Below are 16,028 nucleotides of genomic sequence, written 5' to 3'. Positions count from 1 at the left end.
AGATTTCTTTCAATTAATTAGAGATTTCTTGAGGATTAATGATACATTTCGTCTTTTTTATATGATTTCATTGTTATTTGCAAGAGTTATTAATCTGATCATTGTAATTGTAATAGTAAATAATTTTTGCATTGTAATGGTAAGAATTTATAATTTTGTGGAAAATAAAGGTATTTTTTAATAAAATATGGCTTCACCAGCTGGAGGGAGTGGCGCCGGTGGGGGTGATCGTTGTCCTTCTGGAGAGAAGGCCACAACTCGAGTAGGTCGTCGGTCCAAAAAAACCTAGTGCTTTTCATAGGGCAGCGCTCTATTATTTGGAAAAAGAATATAGAGAATGCATTGCAAGGGGCGAGGAACCTCCGTTTGATCTTGAGGATTTATTGCGGCGCACAAGAAATCCGTTAGAGCATTCTGCGTTCCAATGCAAGGACGGTTGAAAACCTATGTGTTGTTGTCCGAATTTTTAAGTTTCATGTATAGTACTCCTTTGTTAAGTTCTGTAATGGATTAAGTACTCCTTTTAATTAATCAAGATGTACGATGGATATTGCATATCTTTTAATTATTCATGTTATGTTACATTTAGTTTAATTTAGGTTTGATATATTTTATTTATTCGATACGTGTAAAGAATTCAAATCGATTTATTTAAAATGCAGATGGACCGGCAATGGATGTACAATGCTGACCGACGTTCGAAAGAATTTATTGATGGCCTGCATTATTTTTTGTCTGTGGCTGAGGCAAACAAGCAGAATGGTTTTATGTGCTGCCCGTGTGTCCATTGCAAGAATAACAAGGATTACTCATCTTCAAGAATCCTACACAGCCACATTTTTGCAAATGGTTTTATGGAGAAGTATGTTTGTTGGACGAAGCACGGAGAACAGGGGGTTACCATGGAATACAATGAAGAAGAAGATTTTGACGACCACTTTCTCGGGAATGCTGGAATCGGTGCATTCGATGACGATATTCCCATGGAAAAGCCCGAAGTAGATGTAGCAGAAAATGATCCCAGCGACGATCTGGGGCAGGCATTGCACAATGTGCAGGCAGACTGTGAGAGTGAAACGGAGAGGTTGAAGTTCCAGAAGTTGTTAGAGGACCACCGTAAGTTGTTGTACCCAGATTGTCAAAATGGATTGAAGAAACTTGGCACCACCTTGGAGTTGCTGCAATGGAAGGCGACAAATGGTGTATCCGACAAGGGATTTGGTGAATTACCTCATGCAATTGATGTGATGCACCTCACGAAGAATTTTTGCTTCAACCTGATAGCATTCTTGGGAGTGTACGGAAAGACAAAAGATACAGTAGAAGCACATCAAGAATTGCAACGTATGGAAGAACGAGATGCCTTACATCCACAACAGCGAGATAATGCACGACAATACTTAAGTCCTGCCAGCTATACTCTTAGCAAGGAAGAGAAAGAAACCATGTTTAACTGCTTGAGCAGTATAAAGGTTCCATCTGGATACTCATCCAATATAAAAGGAATCTTAAATTTGGCAGAGAAGAAATTTACAAATCTCAAGTCCCATGACTGCCATGTGCTTATGACCGAACTTCTTCCAGTTGTGTTGCGGGGGATTCTGCCTGATAAAGTCCGGTTAACCATCGTGAAGATATGTGCCTTCCTCAACGCAGTTTCTCAGAAGATAATTGACCCGGAGAATTTGATAAAGCTGCAAAATGATGTGGTGCAATGTCTTGTTGGCTTTGAGCTGATATTTCCACCATCTTTCTTCAACATCATGACACATCTTCTAGTGCACCATGTGAAAGAGATTGATATCCTCGGACCAGTATTTCTACACAACATGTTCCCATTCGAAAGGTTCATGGGGGTACTCAAGAAATGTGTTTGTAATCGAGCTCGTCCAGAAGGAAGCATCGCCAGTGCCTACGGAACTGAGGAGGTCATTGACCCTGAATCGCGATATGAGGGGAGACTAACTGGAAAGGGTACATTAGGAAAGAAATCTTATGTCTGCGCAGATGATTTCTCATTCAAGAAAGCGCATTATACGGTTCTTCAACAATCATCCTTGGTTGACCCATATATCGAGGAACACAAGAAAATTCTGCTCTCCAATTTCCCGGAAAAGTCTGAGGCATAGATTACACGTGAGCACATGAACACTTTCTGCAGCTGGTTGCGGAAGCATCTAATGCATAACATGGATATAAGTGAACAACTGTTCTTATTGGTTAGGGGACCATCTTGGAATATCTTAACATACCAAGGGTACGAGATAAATGGAAACACATTTTATACGATAACCCAAGATAAAAAGAGTACCAACCAAAACAGCGGTGTTTGTATGGATGCCACGGACAATAATGGAAAAAAGGACACATATTATGGCTACGTTGAAGAGATATGGGAGCAGGATTACGGTCCCAATTTCAAGGTGCCTCTTTTTCGTTGCCAATGGGTTAAGCTATCTGGAGGAGGGGTAACAAAAGATGAGTATGGGATGACAATAGTTGATCTCAATAATCTTGGGTATAGATACGAGCCATTTGTCCTAGCCCAGGATGTCGCTCAGATTTTCTACATTAAGGACATGTCCAGCAAGCCAAAGAAGGGGATAAACAAGCAAAAGGATGAGCCTAAGCGACACATAGTTCTATCAGGAAAGAGAAACATTGTTGGAGTGGAGGACAAGACAGACTTGTCAGAAGAATATAATAATTTTGTTGCCATTCCACCTTTCGAAGTAAATGCTGATCCATGCATCCTGCTAGCCAATGATGATGCTCCATACTTGCGCCGTGATCATAATCAAGGGACATTTGTTAAGAGAAAGTCTGTTACCGCTAATCCTTCATGTACTTGAATCATTTTATATTATTGTATAAAAATGTAATCGCAATTCGAATACTTTTATTATATATGTACCGTACAATTATACTTTATGTGTTATATATATTATTTTTTATATTTTTCACTTAATTACCAGACTCAATTATAATTTTCATTCAATAATGGATTACTCAACTAATTTTATTTATTTCATGAAATTACATTCACATTAACACACTATACTCTCTCACTAACACACTCACTAACACACACACACTATCTCTCAAACTCACACACTACTCATTAATATCATGAAATTGCTTAATTTTATCTAAAATTCACTTTTTAAACATTAATATCGTGATAGAATCCACTTTCTGTCGAAAAGCAACAGTTTGAAAAATTTTGTTCACCTAATATATTTTTGCATGGTCAAAATAACAAATATGATTTCAAAAAAGTTAGATATTTCGTTGATCCAATCACTTGAATGAAAATTAATTATTTTTGTTGCGTGTATAAAGTTTATATAGAGATAAGAAATTTTGTTCCATAATTTTTGGAATCATAATTTTATTAACTGAATTAAGAAATAAAAGCCAATTTTAAAAGAGAAGTAAAAAGAAACAAAAACAAACATAAGATTTGGCGGGAACGAGGGAAAACGGGCCCCTTTTGTCCCGGGTGGTAGATCCACCCGGGACTAAAGATGGGCCGCGGGCTGGGAATTTTCCCGGCCTGCCCAAAAACACCTTTTGTCCCGGGTGGAGCCACGACCCGGGACAAAAGGCCCTTTTGTCCCGGGTCGTGGATTCACCCGGGACAAAAGCCCCCCCCCTTTGTCCCGGGTGAAGCCACGACCCGCGACAAAAGGGCCTTTTGTCCCGGGTGGTGGCTTCACCCGGGACAAAAGGGGGGCCCCCTATTTATGTCGCTCAACCTCCGCCTTCCTCCAACCCTTGGGCATTTTCCTGATCTGCGCCGCGCCGCCGTCGTCTCGCCCATCGCGCCTCCTGCTCCGCCGCCGTCCCCGAGCGCCGCCCGAGATCCGCCGCCTCCACACCCCGGCCGCCTTGGACGATGACCCCGCCAGGCCGCTCACCGGTGCGCCACCGTCCCCGGCCCCGTGCCACCTCGTCTTTGCCGCCCCGGCCTCCACTCCGCGCGCACGCCCTCGTCTTCGCCGACCCCGACGGCCTCCACTGCACGCCGCCGCACCGCCACCCTCTCCGCTACGCGCCACCGCGCCGCCAGCTCCCCGCCTCGTCGTCCAGGGCCGCCGCCCCTAGGTTTCCCTGCCCTGTGTGAGTAGTGTGGCCGCCGGCATTTTCTTTTTTCTTTTCAAATTTTATGTTTATGTAATTCTATTTTATATTAACTAGAATTCAATTATGCATATAGATATTTTTAGAATTATATTATGGATATAGGTTTTTATTTATTATATATTAAGTAGAATTGATTTATAAAGACATTATTAGAATGCAATTATGGATATAGTGCTTTCTTTATTTATAGAGATATTGTGAGAATTAGAGAGAATTTATAGAGAAATAGAGAAGGAAATAGAGAATTAGAGAGAATTTCTTTTATGATGTATTTATTATTTAATTATGTCATTCAAAGACTTTAATTATCATATATTCATTATTTAATTATGTCATTCAAAGACTTTAATTTATCTTGTATTTATTATTTAATTATTTCATTCGAAGCCTTTAATTTATCATGTTTTTATTATTTAATTATATCATTCGAAGCCTTTAATTTATCATGTATTTATTATTTAATTATGTCATTTATATTACTTCTCGACCGAATCATTTCCGATAGTTTCCGATCGTTACCGATCCCGACCGAATCGTTTCCGATCGCTACCGATACCGACCGAATCATTTCCGATAGTTTCCGATCGTTACCGATACCGACAGAATCGTTTCTGATAGTTTCCGATCGTTACCAATCTAAATATGTGCATTATTTAGAGAATTTTTTTAAGGGTTTTATTTGTATTCATATTTTAGTTACGATGGACCCACGACACACAGACGCGGAAGACGAACAGTTCCTGTTTAATATGATTGGCGAAGGTCAAGGAGATGTCCCTAAACAAGCTGATGATGGCAACAATACCGACATATATTTGAATATGTCCGGTGATGGAATTGAGCCACCATCTATTCAGGATGACGCTGCTGCGGAACAAAGTGCTAATGTACATATCACAACTATACTTATTTGTAGTGACAATCATATTTTCATCTGAATCTATATGAATACTATGAATGTTTTTTTATAGCCGTCTGCATCATCGTCGCAGCAGAAAAAGACGAAGCGAGGCCCAACAAAAAAACTGGAAGGGCGGTTCATTATAACGGAAGTTGGTCCAAATGGCGAACTGATCGCTTCAGAAGCTGCCACCAAAAAATTCATAAGACAATCCGGATGTATTGTCAGGGACCACATCCCGATCAGCTTCAGGCACTGGAAAGTTTCCAATCCAAGCGAGGAACGAGATGCGGTACCCGAAAGAGAAAAAGAATGGTGCTGGCGGGAGCTTAAGAAAAACTTCATGGTTCCAGCTAAATCCGAAGAGATATGCAAGCGCTGGACCCTGAGTAAGATGGCCGAACAGCTGCAATCATTAAAGAAAATTTTGACGAAGAAATATATCAAGACTGGGACCACACCCGTATTTACCGGCGAGCTCGAAAAGCTCAGGGGTCACTGGGATGCATTTGTGGAATACAAGTCTTCAGAGCTTGGGCTTCAGAAGGTGCAGAAGGCCAAAGACAACGCCTCGAAGAAAGTGTACCATCACACTCTAGGCCAAGGAGGCTACAAGCTTGCAATACCCAAATGGGAGAAGATGGAGCAGGATCTGCTTGACAGAGGCATCCAACCTGCGACCATGAACTGGCCTGAAAGGTCAAGGACCTGGTTTTATGGTCACGGGGGAAGCTTGGACCCATTGACTGGTGACTGCATCTATGGGCCAAACATCCAGCGAGCAGCCCAGAGACTACAGGAGGCCATACAAGCAGCGGCCGAGGGAACATTCCAGTCGGATAGAGAGAGGGACGAGCTGACTTACGCCCTTGAGAATCCAGAGCATCCGGGCCGCACAAGAGGCAAAGGCGTGGTTCCGTGGAAGTATGGGTTCAGGGATTACATTGAATCATATAGAAGCCGGCAAAGAAGAAAGAATGATGAGCGGGAGCACTTGCGAAGGCTAGAGGAATGGCTCATGTCACACGATCAAAGACTGGAGGAAGAGGTTCAACGCCAAGTGGCCATAGCAATGAGCCAGCAACAACAAGCGCAAACAGTGCCTCCAGAGCCTAATGTCGCAGCCGATCATCTGTCTCAGCGGGAAAGCAGTTGCGCTTCCACAGACGTCGTCGTCGTCGAGCCAACGGGAATCCAAACCGCAGTTGAAGCGACGGCCCCACAGTGATTTCCAGTGGATGAGATCACCCAGCAGACACCTTGTGACCTGCAGACTATCGTTAAGAACTTAATGTTCACTGTTGCGTACGGTACTGCCATGCCAACCCAACCAGGCGACGTGTACCACGGGCAGCAAATTCCGCCAGGATACACAAGAGTTGGCGTGGAGCAGGTGTGCCAGAGTTGGGAGACGCTCGAGCTTGATATTCCTGGAGGCGATGGGGAGAGGACACTAGCAGAAGCCATTCATGGCTACATCCTATGGGATAAGCGCTACATTGTCCTAAAGTCGGATGATCAAACACCAAGACCGGCATCTCAGCATGCCTCTCCAAGACCGGCATCTCCCCAAAACTCCCCAAGGGTAGCACTATCTCGGCAAGGTTCACCGGCACATTCTCCATCACCATCATCTCATGCGCCGATGAACACTCAAACGTCACTGTCACCTCCATGGTCACCCCCTCCGCCACCGGCAAAGAAGCAGAAACGGACGCCGGCAAAGAAGGTAGTTGCACCGGCTAAGGAGCCTCCAAAGAAGAAGGAAAATGAGAATAAAACCAAGGAGGCTCCTATTAAACCCTGGGACATGAGCCTTGAAGAATGCGATCGGATAACTCAAGAAAGAGTTAAAGAGCACTTCAAGCCGATGCCGAAGCCGGAGCCCGAGAAAGTGATAAATCCGATAGATTTGAAATTTTTTAAGGGAATGTGCGAAGGAAATAAGAGAAAATTCATTCCGAGAGACCCCCCTTCAGACTACGAATGCACAATTATCAAAACTACTGAGAAAAAGAAGAGACAATCAAAGTCGTCGTCGTCCGACGTTCCACAGCTCGGAGCCCAAAAGAAATAATCAATAGAGCCTCTCGTAGTGGGACAGACAACGCAAGAACAAGACTTTGTTACATTTTTGAAAGAATCAAACTTGACGGCGGCTCAGATTGCAGGGGGAGAAGATATTTCAAAGGCCGATGTGGTTGTCAAATGGACGTATGAGACCGGCAAATCTCTTATACCCCCAGAAGTAGTGTCCGTGCTTCCAACACAAATGTATAAGCTGCACCAGCACTACATGTGTGCGATGGCCGATTGCATCTTCATGCAGGGCGCAAAGATTAAAGATGACGATTTCTTACGGGGGGAGGCCATTATATGGATAAACTAGGAAGAAATTTACCAACTATTCCATCAGGAGGCCCTCGACATCTCTATGGTCGGCTTGTGGGTTTTGTAAGTATTTTACTCTCCTTACGTATTGTTTTGCATGATCTCAATATACTGATCTCTTGATTTATTCAGTATCATGTAGAATGGAGATACAAACTTGCAGGAGAAAGGGATACTCTCACCTCGGCTTCATCGACCCAATTACTTGTAATTGGAGGATTCTACGCGACACTGCCGATGAGCTATACCAAAACTTGTTCAAGTACATAAGCGTTCATCACAACAAGCAAATGATATTGTTTTCTTACAACTTTGCGTGAGTGATTCCTTCTGTCTAACTCTTTCTATTATGTAATCGAATTGTTTAAACATTAACTACCAAGAACTACCTCCGTATAATCTTGCAGTGAACACTGGGTCCTAATTGTCATAATTCCCGAGAAGAGCCTACTCGTGGTTATGGACTCATTGAGGAGACCTCCAGAACAATACGAAAATCTTTTTAACATGATGAAAAAGTAATTCTACCACTACTCCGTCGATGACCGATAATTTGAATCACTTTGTTACTTGACTATAATTGTTCTAATCATGCACAGGATTTGGAAAGAATTCGCTAAAAATCATCCAAGAAAATTTGACAAGGAATTGAAGATCAAGACAGATTTTGCGGTACGCACTTGGATGATTCGTTGCACGATTCATTAGTTTTATTATATATTCATGTAAATACCTGATAATTTCTTCTCTCTTAAAGTGTATGAGGCAGAAACAAGGCACTGTATTATGCGCATACTATGTATGCGAGAACATCCATGGTCTGGTAGGTCCTCCAAAGGGCTAGACAGATTGGGAGGAGGAAGTAAGTAAAAAACTTGTTAATATTTGAACTCGTATTTTAATTAGTCGAAATTAATTATCCCCTTTTTCCATAAGTCGAGGAGATGCGCGATAAACTCATACCGGAGGAAAAGATTATGGCGATTCAAGAACAATTCTCCGGATTTTTTGTTGAGCAAGTCCTCGATCTAAAAGGCGGATTCTACTATGATGGACTATCTAATATTGACAATCGCAGCAAATATGATAATATACGCGTATATATGTAATTAAGAACGAATATACCTATGTAAATATATATGTGTGTGTATGTATTGAATTTCTATTTATGAGCATGTATGTATTCACTTATATAATATTGGTCCTAGACATTTTCATATGTAAAGGAATTCACATGTATAGATATGTGTATACATATATATATATAAGTGAATTAATTTATATATGAAAACTATCTAGAACAAATATTATATGAGTAACTATATATGTATATATTAGTGGAGATCATACACACTGAATTCCAATACATAAGTTTAATTGAAATGCAAAAGTATAATTGAAATAGAAAAAGAATTGAGAAAAGGAAAACAGGAAAAAAAAGGACCCACCAACCGGGACAAAAGGGTGCGCCAGCCACGTGGTCGCTGGCAGCACCTTTTGTCCCGGTTTGTCCTCTTTTGTCCCGGTTGCCAGACCCGGGACAAAAAGACACCCTCTTTTGTCCCGGACTGGTGTTTCCGGTTGGAAAACCGGGACAACAGGGATTTCCCACAAATCAACGTTTTTTAGTAGTGGAGGACCTCATGTACATGTGGCATCGCCCCCACGCCCTCACCTTGTGCGCCACACGCTGAGCTCAACGGATCGGCTCCTGCATGCTGCGCCGTGGGGCAGTGGGCTCCACTGTGTCCGCACGCGAAAAATAATGTTCGTTCACTCTATGAGAAATCAACATTTTGTTTTCAAACAATAATGATGCCCCTTGGATTATTACAGATCCAAATTCATTTTTTAGCTTAAGCGATTTTGTCTGTCCATTTGGATTCGAGTGCTCGACTCACCACGAGTACTCCCATTTTTCTAAATTTCATTTCAGGATTTAACGGCGTTATGACTTTAATGGTAGGTGACGTGTCTATTGACAAAGATGAGCCATTTCTACTTGGTCCGTTTCAAGATCTGCCGACCTATTTTCTCGGAGGTAATTATATACAGATGTAGGCTTGCGTGTCTTCATTGGGTTATACTGTGTGTTTTAAAAAAATTATATTGTTTATTCTTCATAGGGTTATAAAAGAAAATTAATTTCTTCAAAGCAGCGTAATATTTGAGTATAAATGCCGTCTAAAATATGTAGTGGGCATGCATTCTTGTTTCAAATTTGTATCTTAAAAATTCTACTAATATTTAAAACGTCATTTGCAGTCACGAATAAGGTCAAAATGCCTTTGCGTTTCATCCGGCCATAGTTGCTGAACAGGATTCTCCTCGACTGTTAGCTTCAGTGCCTGTGACAGTGACACTGGGCGCTAGCTGTGCTAGCTCTATGCATGCATGCCCCGGCCCAATCATTTATGCATTGACCACAATTTCCATCTGGACATACTATTAGTCCATCATTATTCTTCTTTTTTGTCCATTTCTTTTCGTTAAAAAAATTCCTTTATGCACATGTGAAATGTGCATCCACGCATTTTTCGACAACCTCTTCATCCCAACAACAACAAGAAAACAAATTAAAGGACACACAACAGATACATATACTACGCTAGCAGCAGATTTCTTCTTTTTCCTGTCGCTGTTTGGATTCCTCCATGGCACGACGAACGAACAGGATCAGCAGCAACGACAAAGCCATGTCAAGCAAAATCTGTCACATTGTTCACACATACGCTCAATTTTTTTTTTTTAAAGACAACACTTCGTTCGCATTTCTGAACACGAAGCACATCCATGATCCATGCAGCACCCAAAAGAGAAGCACCAACAGACACTAGGAAAGGCTGCAACTACTTGTCGAGAAGCATCCTTGAGCTTATTGGTCACCCTTGTATGTCACTAGCCCTTTAGTGTTGAGCTACAATTTTTTTTGACAAAATATGCACACTTGCGTCATCTAGGATTCAAACCGCCTACCTCAAGCCTCGTGCGCACCTTTTTTACCACTACACTACACAGTCACTTGTTACTCTATGGAGTATGCTATTATTTTATATTTACTCTGATCTGTTCACGCCACCATCCGTCCCTAAAAATATTTTTCTATTTTATCTGAAATTCATTTAAATCTTCACATATAGCAAATCAAATTAAAAAAGGTAAAATTTCTAGTGAACTATAGAAACAAAAAAAAATGACTTGAGTTATATGAGATACTATATAGTTATAACTATTAGAGAACTTATTATAATTTTTTGCACCATTAGATGATCTTAAATGAAAAAGTTATCAACTACAAAGTTTTAGATCTCATCATTATCTACAATTTTGATATAAAGTTTGACTTCATCCGAGATCATATGAAGAGGTTACGAATTTCCTTTTTTTGCATAGGACCATTTGTAGGGGGCATGCCATCATTCCCGTCTAGAAATGCATTTTTAGGGACTAGTGAGGCCATCACCCGTCTCTGAAAATGCCACCATTTTTAGTGGTGATCTGCCCCTAAAAAATTGGGATATTGCTACAAATAGTTTTGTACCAGTGTGTAGCAAAGCACCGAGAAAGTGACAAGCAGCATCGTATGGTGGCACTGGCACGTATAGCACACGCATACATGTCAGCATCGCGGGCTCATTCATGGCTTCCAATTGGGTCGTCGTCGTCTTCCATTCCATGGCGCTCTTCCGATTTGCTGGAGAAGATTCTGGACGGAGAAGCAAGGAAGAAGTTGACATGGGAGAAAAAGCTGTGCCCTGGCTCTACCTCTGCCGCCAAGCATGTCGCCCTCCCGGTTCAGCTGTATCCGTCCCAGCAAGTGTTCAAGATCGCTTGTCCTAACCCTGATGCCAGATCACGGTTACGCGAAGCCATTGGCAGAGAATGAGCTCTTTGGCAGCTTGCCGTCGTCCAGGGCCTTCCCTCCACACGTTCTCCGTCGCCCATGCCCGCCCTAGTTTGCATTGAACCGGTCTACCTCTGAACGACCTTAGTTTCTTCCACGCCCGCATTGTCAATTCTGACTTCGTTCCCGTCTGGGGTGTGTCTGCGTTTGGTCAGCAGCATGGTCTTTCTGTGCCTTGCTCTTCATCTGGGAATGATTCTTTTTCACTACTCTGAATGGGAAGACAATGCAAGTTGGATGAGTAAGAGTAAGTGCTAAGCATTTGCAGAAGAGGAATTCAACTTCTCATGTTCTTGTTTGCTTGGGCACCAAGCAGGAGGTAGGAGGTGATGAAAAAGGAAGGAAGGTGGTTGTAGGACCAGAGCCTGCTGGTAGCTGCTTGGACAGTGAAGCTTGTCCAGTGTCTCTACTAGTCTACTACCTTTCTTTTCCTTCGCTTCTTCCCAGCTGTTTCCAGTTTCCACAAGGGCACAACACAACCTGTGAAAGCGTCGCATTGGGGAAAGAAAATTAACGCCCAATGCAGCGTCACCGATGGAAGAAAAAAAAATGGTCGAGGATGCATGTTGCAGAGATGATGAATGGATGGCCTGTGACGGCAGCGAGATTATTATCAGAGGTATTATATGGTCGCTTTAGGGTTGCAGAATTAGGCAGGGGCGCGAGAAAGAGGGAGAGTGACGGAAGGACGGCTGCTGTGCTGCTCATCAGTGCTCTGCCCACCAGCAACCATGCGAGAACCAACAAGATGTCGGAGGAGGAGGGGTCTTTTGTTTATGCGACGACCTTTCGTTGCTTGCCTGATTGGATGCCATCAGTTCGTGGTAATCACAGCCCTGCTCTAGTAATTTCATCTCTCTCTGTTTTTTTTTACTGAAGGTCAATTTAAATTTGGTTTGTTTACCTTGGTTACATAGTAGCAGGAAATTAGGGAGCAACAAGGAGGTTAGAGAAAGTAAAAAAAAACATGGGCCTAAGTTTCTGAAGTCGAAATTACTTCACTGTGGCGTTGCATAAATTAAAGTAGTTGCCTTTTTACCCCGCTCCAAAGTTAAACCTCTTTCACAAAACAGCATTTTTTTTTCATCCATCAAATTCAGTTCATTTTACACAGATTCTTTTTACTAGCAAAAGATCTGCCAGCTCTTACCTGCAGAGCTGCTGTCAATTGTTCTGAAATTTCACTGTCAAACACATCTGAATCTGTTCATCAGCCTGAATCTGAACTGAAGAACCGGTGCATGAGCACCCCCACAGCTGGGCAATAATCGGATTGGGGGTAAGTCAAGGCCTTCCTCTTAAACTAAAGTGGCACCAACATCTGCTCCACAGAATAATGCAGCAGGAACAGCAGCCCAACACAAGTCCCACAAGAGGACATGAGGCACTCACAAGCATGTAGCATGTACAAACAAAAAGAACCAGGCAGCCTTCATTATTGTTACCACCACTATAGTATCTGAAGATGAGATGATGAATTGATGATGATACTGATGGAGAAGAAGAAATAAAGGGTTTGCATTACTATACACAGTGAGAGATTCAGACATACACGAGTGAACAATAACACCTCAGTTGCAGCAACTGGGTGGTGATCCAATTCATCTACTAGCAACACATAGGAACTGAACAGAGAGCAGCTGCAGAGGCAGCCTGATGAGACCCACTATATCACTATTTACTAGGCTAATTACTACTAGCTACTACCACCTCCAACACTCACTACACTAGTAGCAGGAGGTGAAAACAGAGACCTGCAAGCTGCAGCCTCACTCTCTCTAATAAGGACTGTCATCACTAGTGTGATAAGATTAAACCCTGTAAAAACATGGGAAAAAAAGAAAGAAGAGTAACCGCTAGTAACTGTATGCAGTGGATGGGGACAAGGCTCCGGGGACCTCCTATGTACGGCTCAGGCTCCCTCTGGTAAAGCCATTTCCCTCCAATTCCTCCCCTGCTTCGCCGTCCTGTGTCCCCTGCTTCTTCCTTGCAGCTCCAAGAAGCCAGGAGAGGAGAGCAGAGGAGGAGTGGCGGCCATGGATCGTCGGCCGGAGAGGTAGGTAGTGTAAAGAACCAAGGAATCAATCAAGGAACCATGGTTGTCATTCAGGCCTGGGCCTCCAGCTCCCGGACGCCGATGAAGGTGCCGTGGAAGCCGTAGGGGACGCGGGAGGGGAGCTGGACCGTGGCCTCCAGCCGCATGTCGGCGGCGTTCACCACCAGGAGCTCCGACGTGCCGGCGCGCTCGTCGCGAACAAGGGACAGGATGTAGCCGTCGTCCTCGCCGCGCGCCGGCGCGCCCTCGGTCGGCACGAAGCAGGGCTCGCCGCCGAAGCGGCCCTCGCCGTAGTCGAACCTGGTGAGCTCGCCGGTGGCCAGGTCCACCTTGGCGAACCCGGAGACCTTGGGCCACGGCTCCGCCACGGCGAGGTACGCGTACCGGGTCTTGCGGCCCAGGAGGTTGCGGTTCACCATGCCCACCTCCAGGTTCACCTGGCTCGCCGGCGGCAGCACGGCGCGGCGCGTCGAGGCGCCGGTGCGGGTGTTGAGGCGGATCTCCGTGAGCACGCTCTGGAGGCGGTCGTCGGAGTCGTTGAAGATGGAGTCGGCGGGGGTCATGCAGGAGCCGATGACGACGACCTCGCCGGTGGCCTCGTCCTCCCACGCGTTCCAGAGGTGGAAGCAGAAGCAGTCCGGCACGTCCACCCACACCATCTCCGACGCGTCGGCGGCGTACTTGGGCAGCACGCCGAAGCGGGAGGTCTTGGCCTTGTCGAGCACCACGGGGGAGCCGCCGCGGAGCATCTCGGCGAGCTTGAACACCACCTGGTGGTCGGGCACCACGACGTGGTTCTCGGTGATGGCGAAGTCGTGGATCATGGTGGGCTGGTCGAGCGGGATCTCGACGTCGGCGGACTTGGTGCCGTCGGGGCGGAAGTAGAAGTACTTGAGGTACGGCTTCTTGATGACGTCGTAGCTGAGCGCGAAGAGCTCGCCGGAGGCAGGGTCGAGCTTGGGGTGCGCGATCATGGCGCAGCCGAGCTGGCCGTCGAAGTCGTAGCGGCCGACGGTCTCGAGGTCGCCGTCGTCGGTGACGCGCACCTGGTAGGGGAGGTCGTCCTCGGACATGGCGAGGAGGCGGCCGTTGAAGTAGACGAGGCCGGCGTTGGCGACGCCGGTGCCGCGCGAGGGGTCGACGAGGCCGCAGAGGCCGCGCGCGTAGAAGAGGGCGAGGCGCGCGATCCCCGAGTGGCCGTGGAGCTCGCCGATGGCCTTGGGGAAGACGGCCCGCCCCAGCGCGCGCTCCTGGCGGAGGCGCGCCGTCTCGGTGAAGCGGCAGGCGTAGGTCTCGGCGGCGCCGTTGCGGATGCGCACGGCGTGCACCATGCCGTCGCCGTCGAAGAGGTGGTGGCCGGCGGTGGGCTCGAAGCAGGGGTTGGCGCCGTTGCGCGCGTAGACGCCGTTGATGAAGGGCGGGATGCGGCCGGAGACGGGGAGCGCGCGCACGGGCGGCTGCTCGCCCACGGGCGCGAAGTTGCCGGCGATCTGCACGGCGGGGTCCGCCGCCCGCGGGAGCGCGCGCGGGCGCTCCAGCAGGTTGGTGATGACGCCGGCCTCGAACGCGTCCAGCGCCGCCGCCGCCGCGCGCTGCAGGAAGCTCAGGCCTTTCTCGTCGGCGTCGTCCTGGCCGCTGCCACCGCGCCACGCCGGCGCCGGGGCGGCATTGGGGGCGGATGCGGGCGGCGGCACGTAGCGCACGGCGGACGGCGGCGCGCGGAGGACCGAGTTGGCCGCGGCCGCCGCGGCCCGGGGCGCTAGCCGCACGGAGCCGCGCGGGGCGGCTCTGTACTCGCCGCCGCCGCGGCGGCGGTGTATCGAAGAGGAAGAAGCAGGGGAACTAGCCGTGAGAGTCTGCATCTCTAGGCGATCGCCGATTGGGATTGCCAAACTCTGGGTTGAGGTTGCCAATCGCGGCGAGGTCGGCGTTGGTGATGGCCGTTGGGGGGAGTGGGAGAGGAGGGGGGAGATGAGGAGGAGGAGGCGGAGGGGGAGGGTATATATACAGTTTGGGAGGCGGAGAGGAGACCAGACGCGCCCAGCAGGGGAGTGACAAACAAGTGAGGAGGGAGAGGAAGAGAGAAGGGGGGGAGGGAGACCACGTGGTGGGTTCCGGGAGAGGGGAGGAGAGAGGCCAGGTGAGGTGACCAACACTGCTGCAGATTGGACTGTGACCCGTGGCGGTTCTTCATTTCCTCCCTTGCTTCTCAAACAATTCTCCTTCTCCTCTTCTTTTTTTTTTCCTTTGGTTTTTCTGTCCTAAAGTGGACATACTACTCTTAATTCTGTGGCAATTCAGCTCCGGCAGGCAACCAAGTGCATTTGCCAAAAAAAATGAAAAGATGCAAGAAAATACAAGGTATGGCACCGGGCATGTGACAAAAGTTTCAAAGTCTTACGTTATTATTAGTCACCATAGTGCTTTCTTTTCTTCTTCTTCTTCTTTTTTTTACCAAAAAATGTTACCATAGATAGATAGGAGTAATGCTTACTAGGAAACAAGGAGTTCAGTAGTTCACCTCTGCGGCGGCGAGGCTGGTCGATCCTCCTGCGCCGCGCCGGCCGGGACGGACGCCGACGGCCCACGGCCACGGGGGAGCAGCGCGAATGGCGGGTGGCCTCTCGCCT

The 16,028-nt window shown here is 46.4% G+C and overlaps 1 protein-coding gene across 1 annotated transcript; it reads right to left on the bottom strand.

Annotated features, from left to right (window-relative positions):
- Positions 1-12,842: 12,842 nt before the first annotated feature.
- LOC120700158 (9-cis-epoxycarotenoid dioxygenase NCED5, chloroplastic-like) lies at positions 12,843-15,381 on the bottom strand. The gene has a single exon (XM_039984362.1). The coding sequence runs from the start codon at positions 15,258-15,260 to the stop codon at positions 13,449-13,451; it is 1,812 nt and encodes a 603-aa protein (XP_039840296.1). The 5' UTR covers positions 15,261-15,381; the 3' UTR covers positions 12,843-13,448.
- Between the last annotated feature and the right edge of the window lie 647 nt (positions 15,382-16,028).

The sequence above is a fragment of the Panicum virgatum genome, chromosome 3K (assembly GCF_016808335.1).
Source record: "Panicum virgatum strain AP13 chromosome 3K, P.virgatum_v5, whole genome shotgun sequence".
NCBI lineage: Eukaryota > Viridiplantae > Streptophyta > Magnoliopsida > Poales > Poaceae > Panicum > Panicum virgatum.
Note: the sequence above shows the minus strand (reverse complement) of the source record. Positions and strands in the feature narration are given on the sequence as shown.

What these genes read in the sequence shown, in the direction of transcription:
- LOC120700158 (XM_039984362.1), bottom strand. Translation starts at nt 15,260, where the DNA reads ATGCAGACTCTCACGGCTAGTTCCCCTGCTTCTTCCTCTTCGATACAC.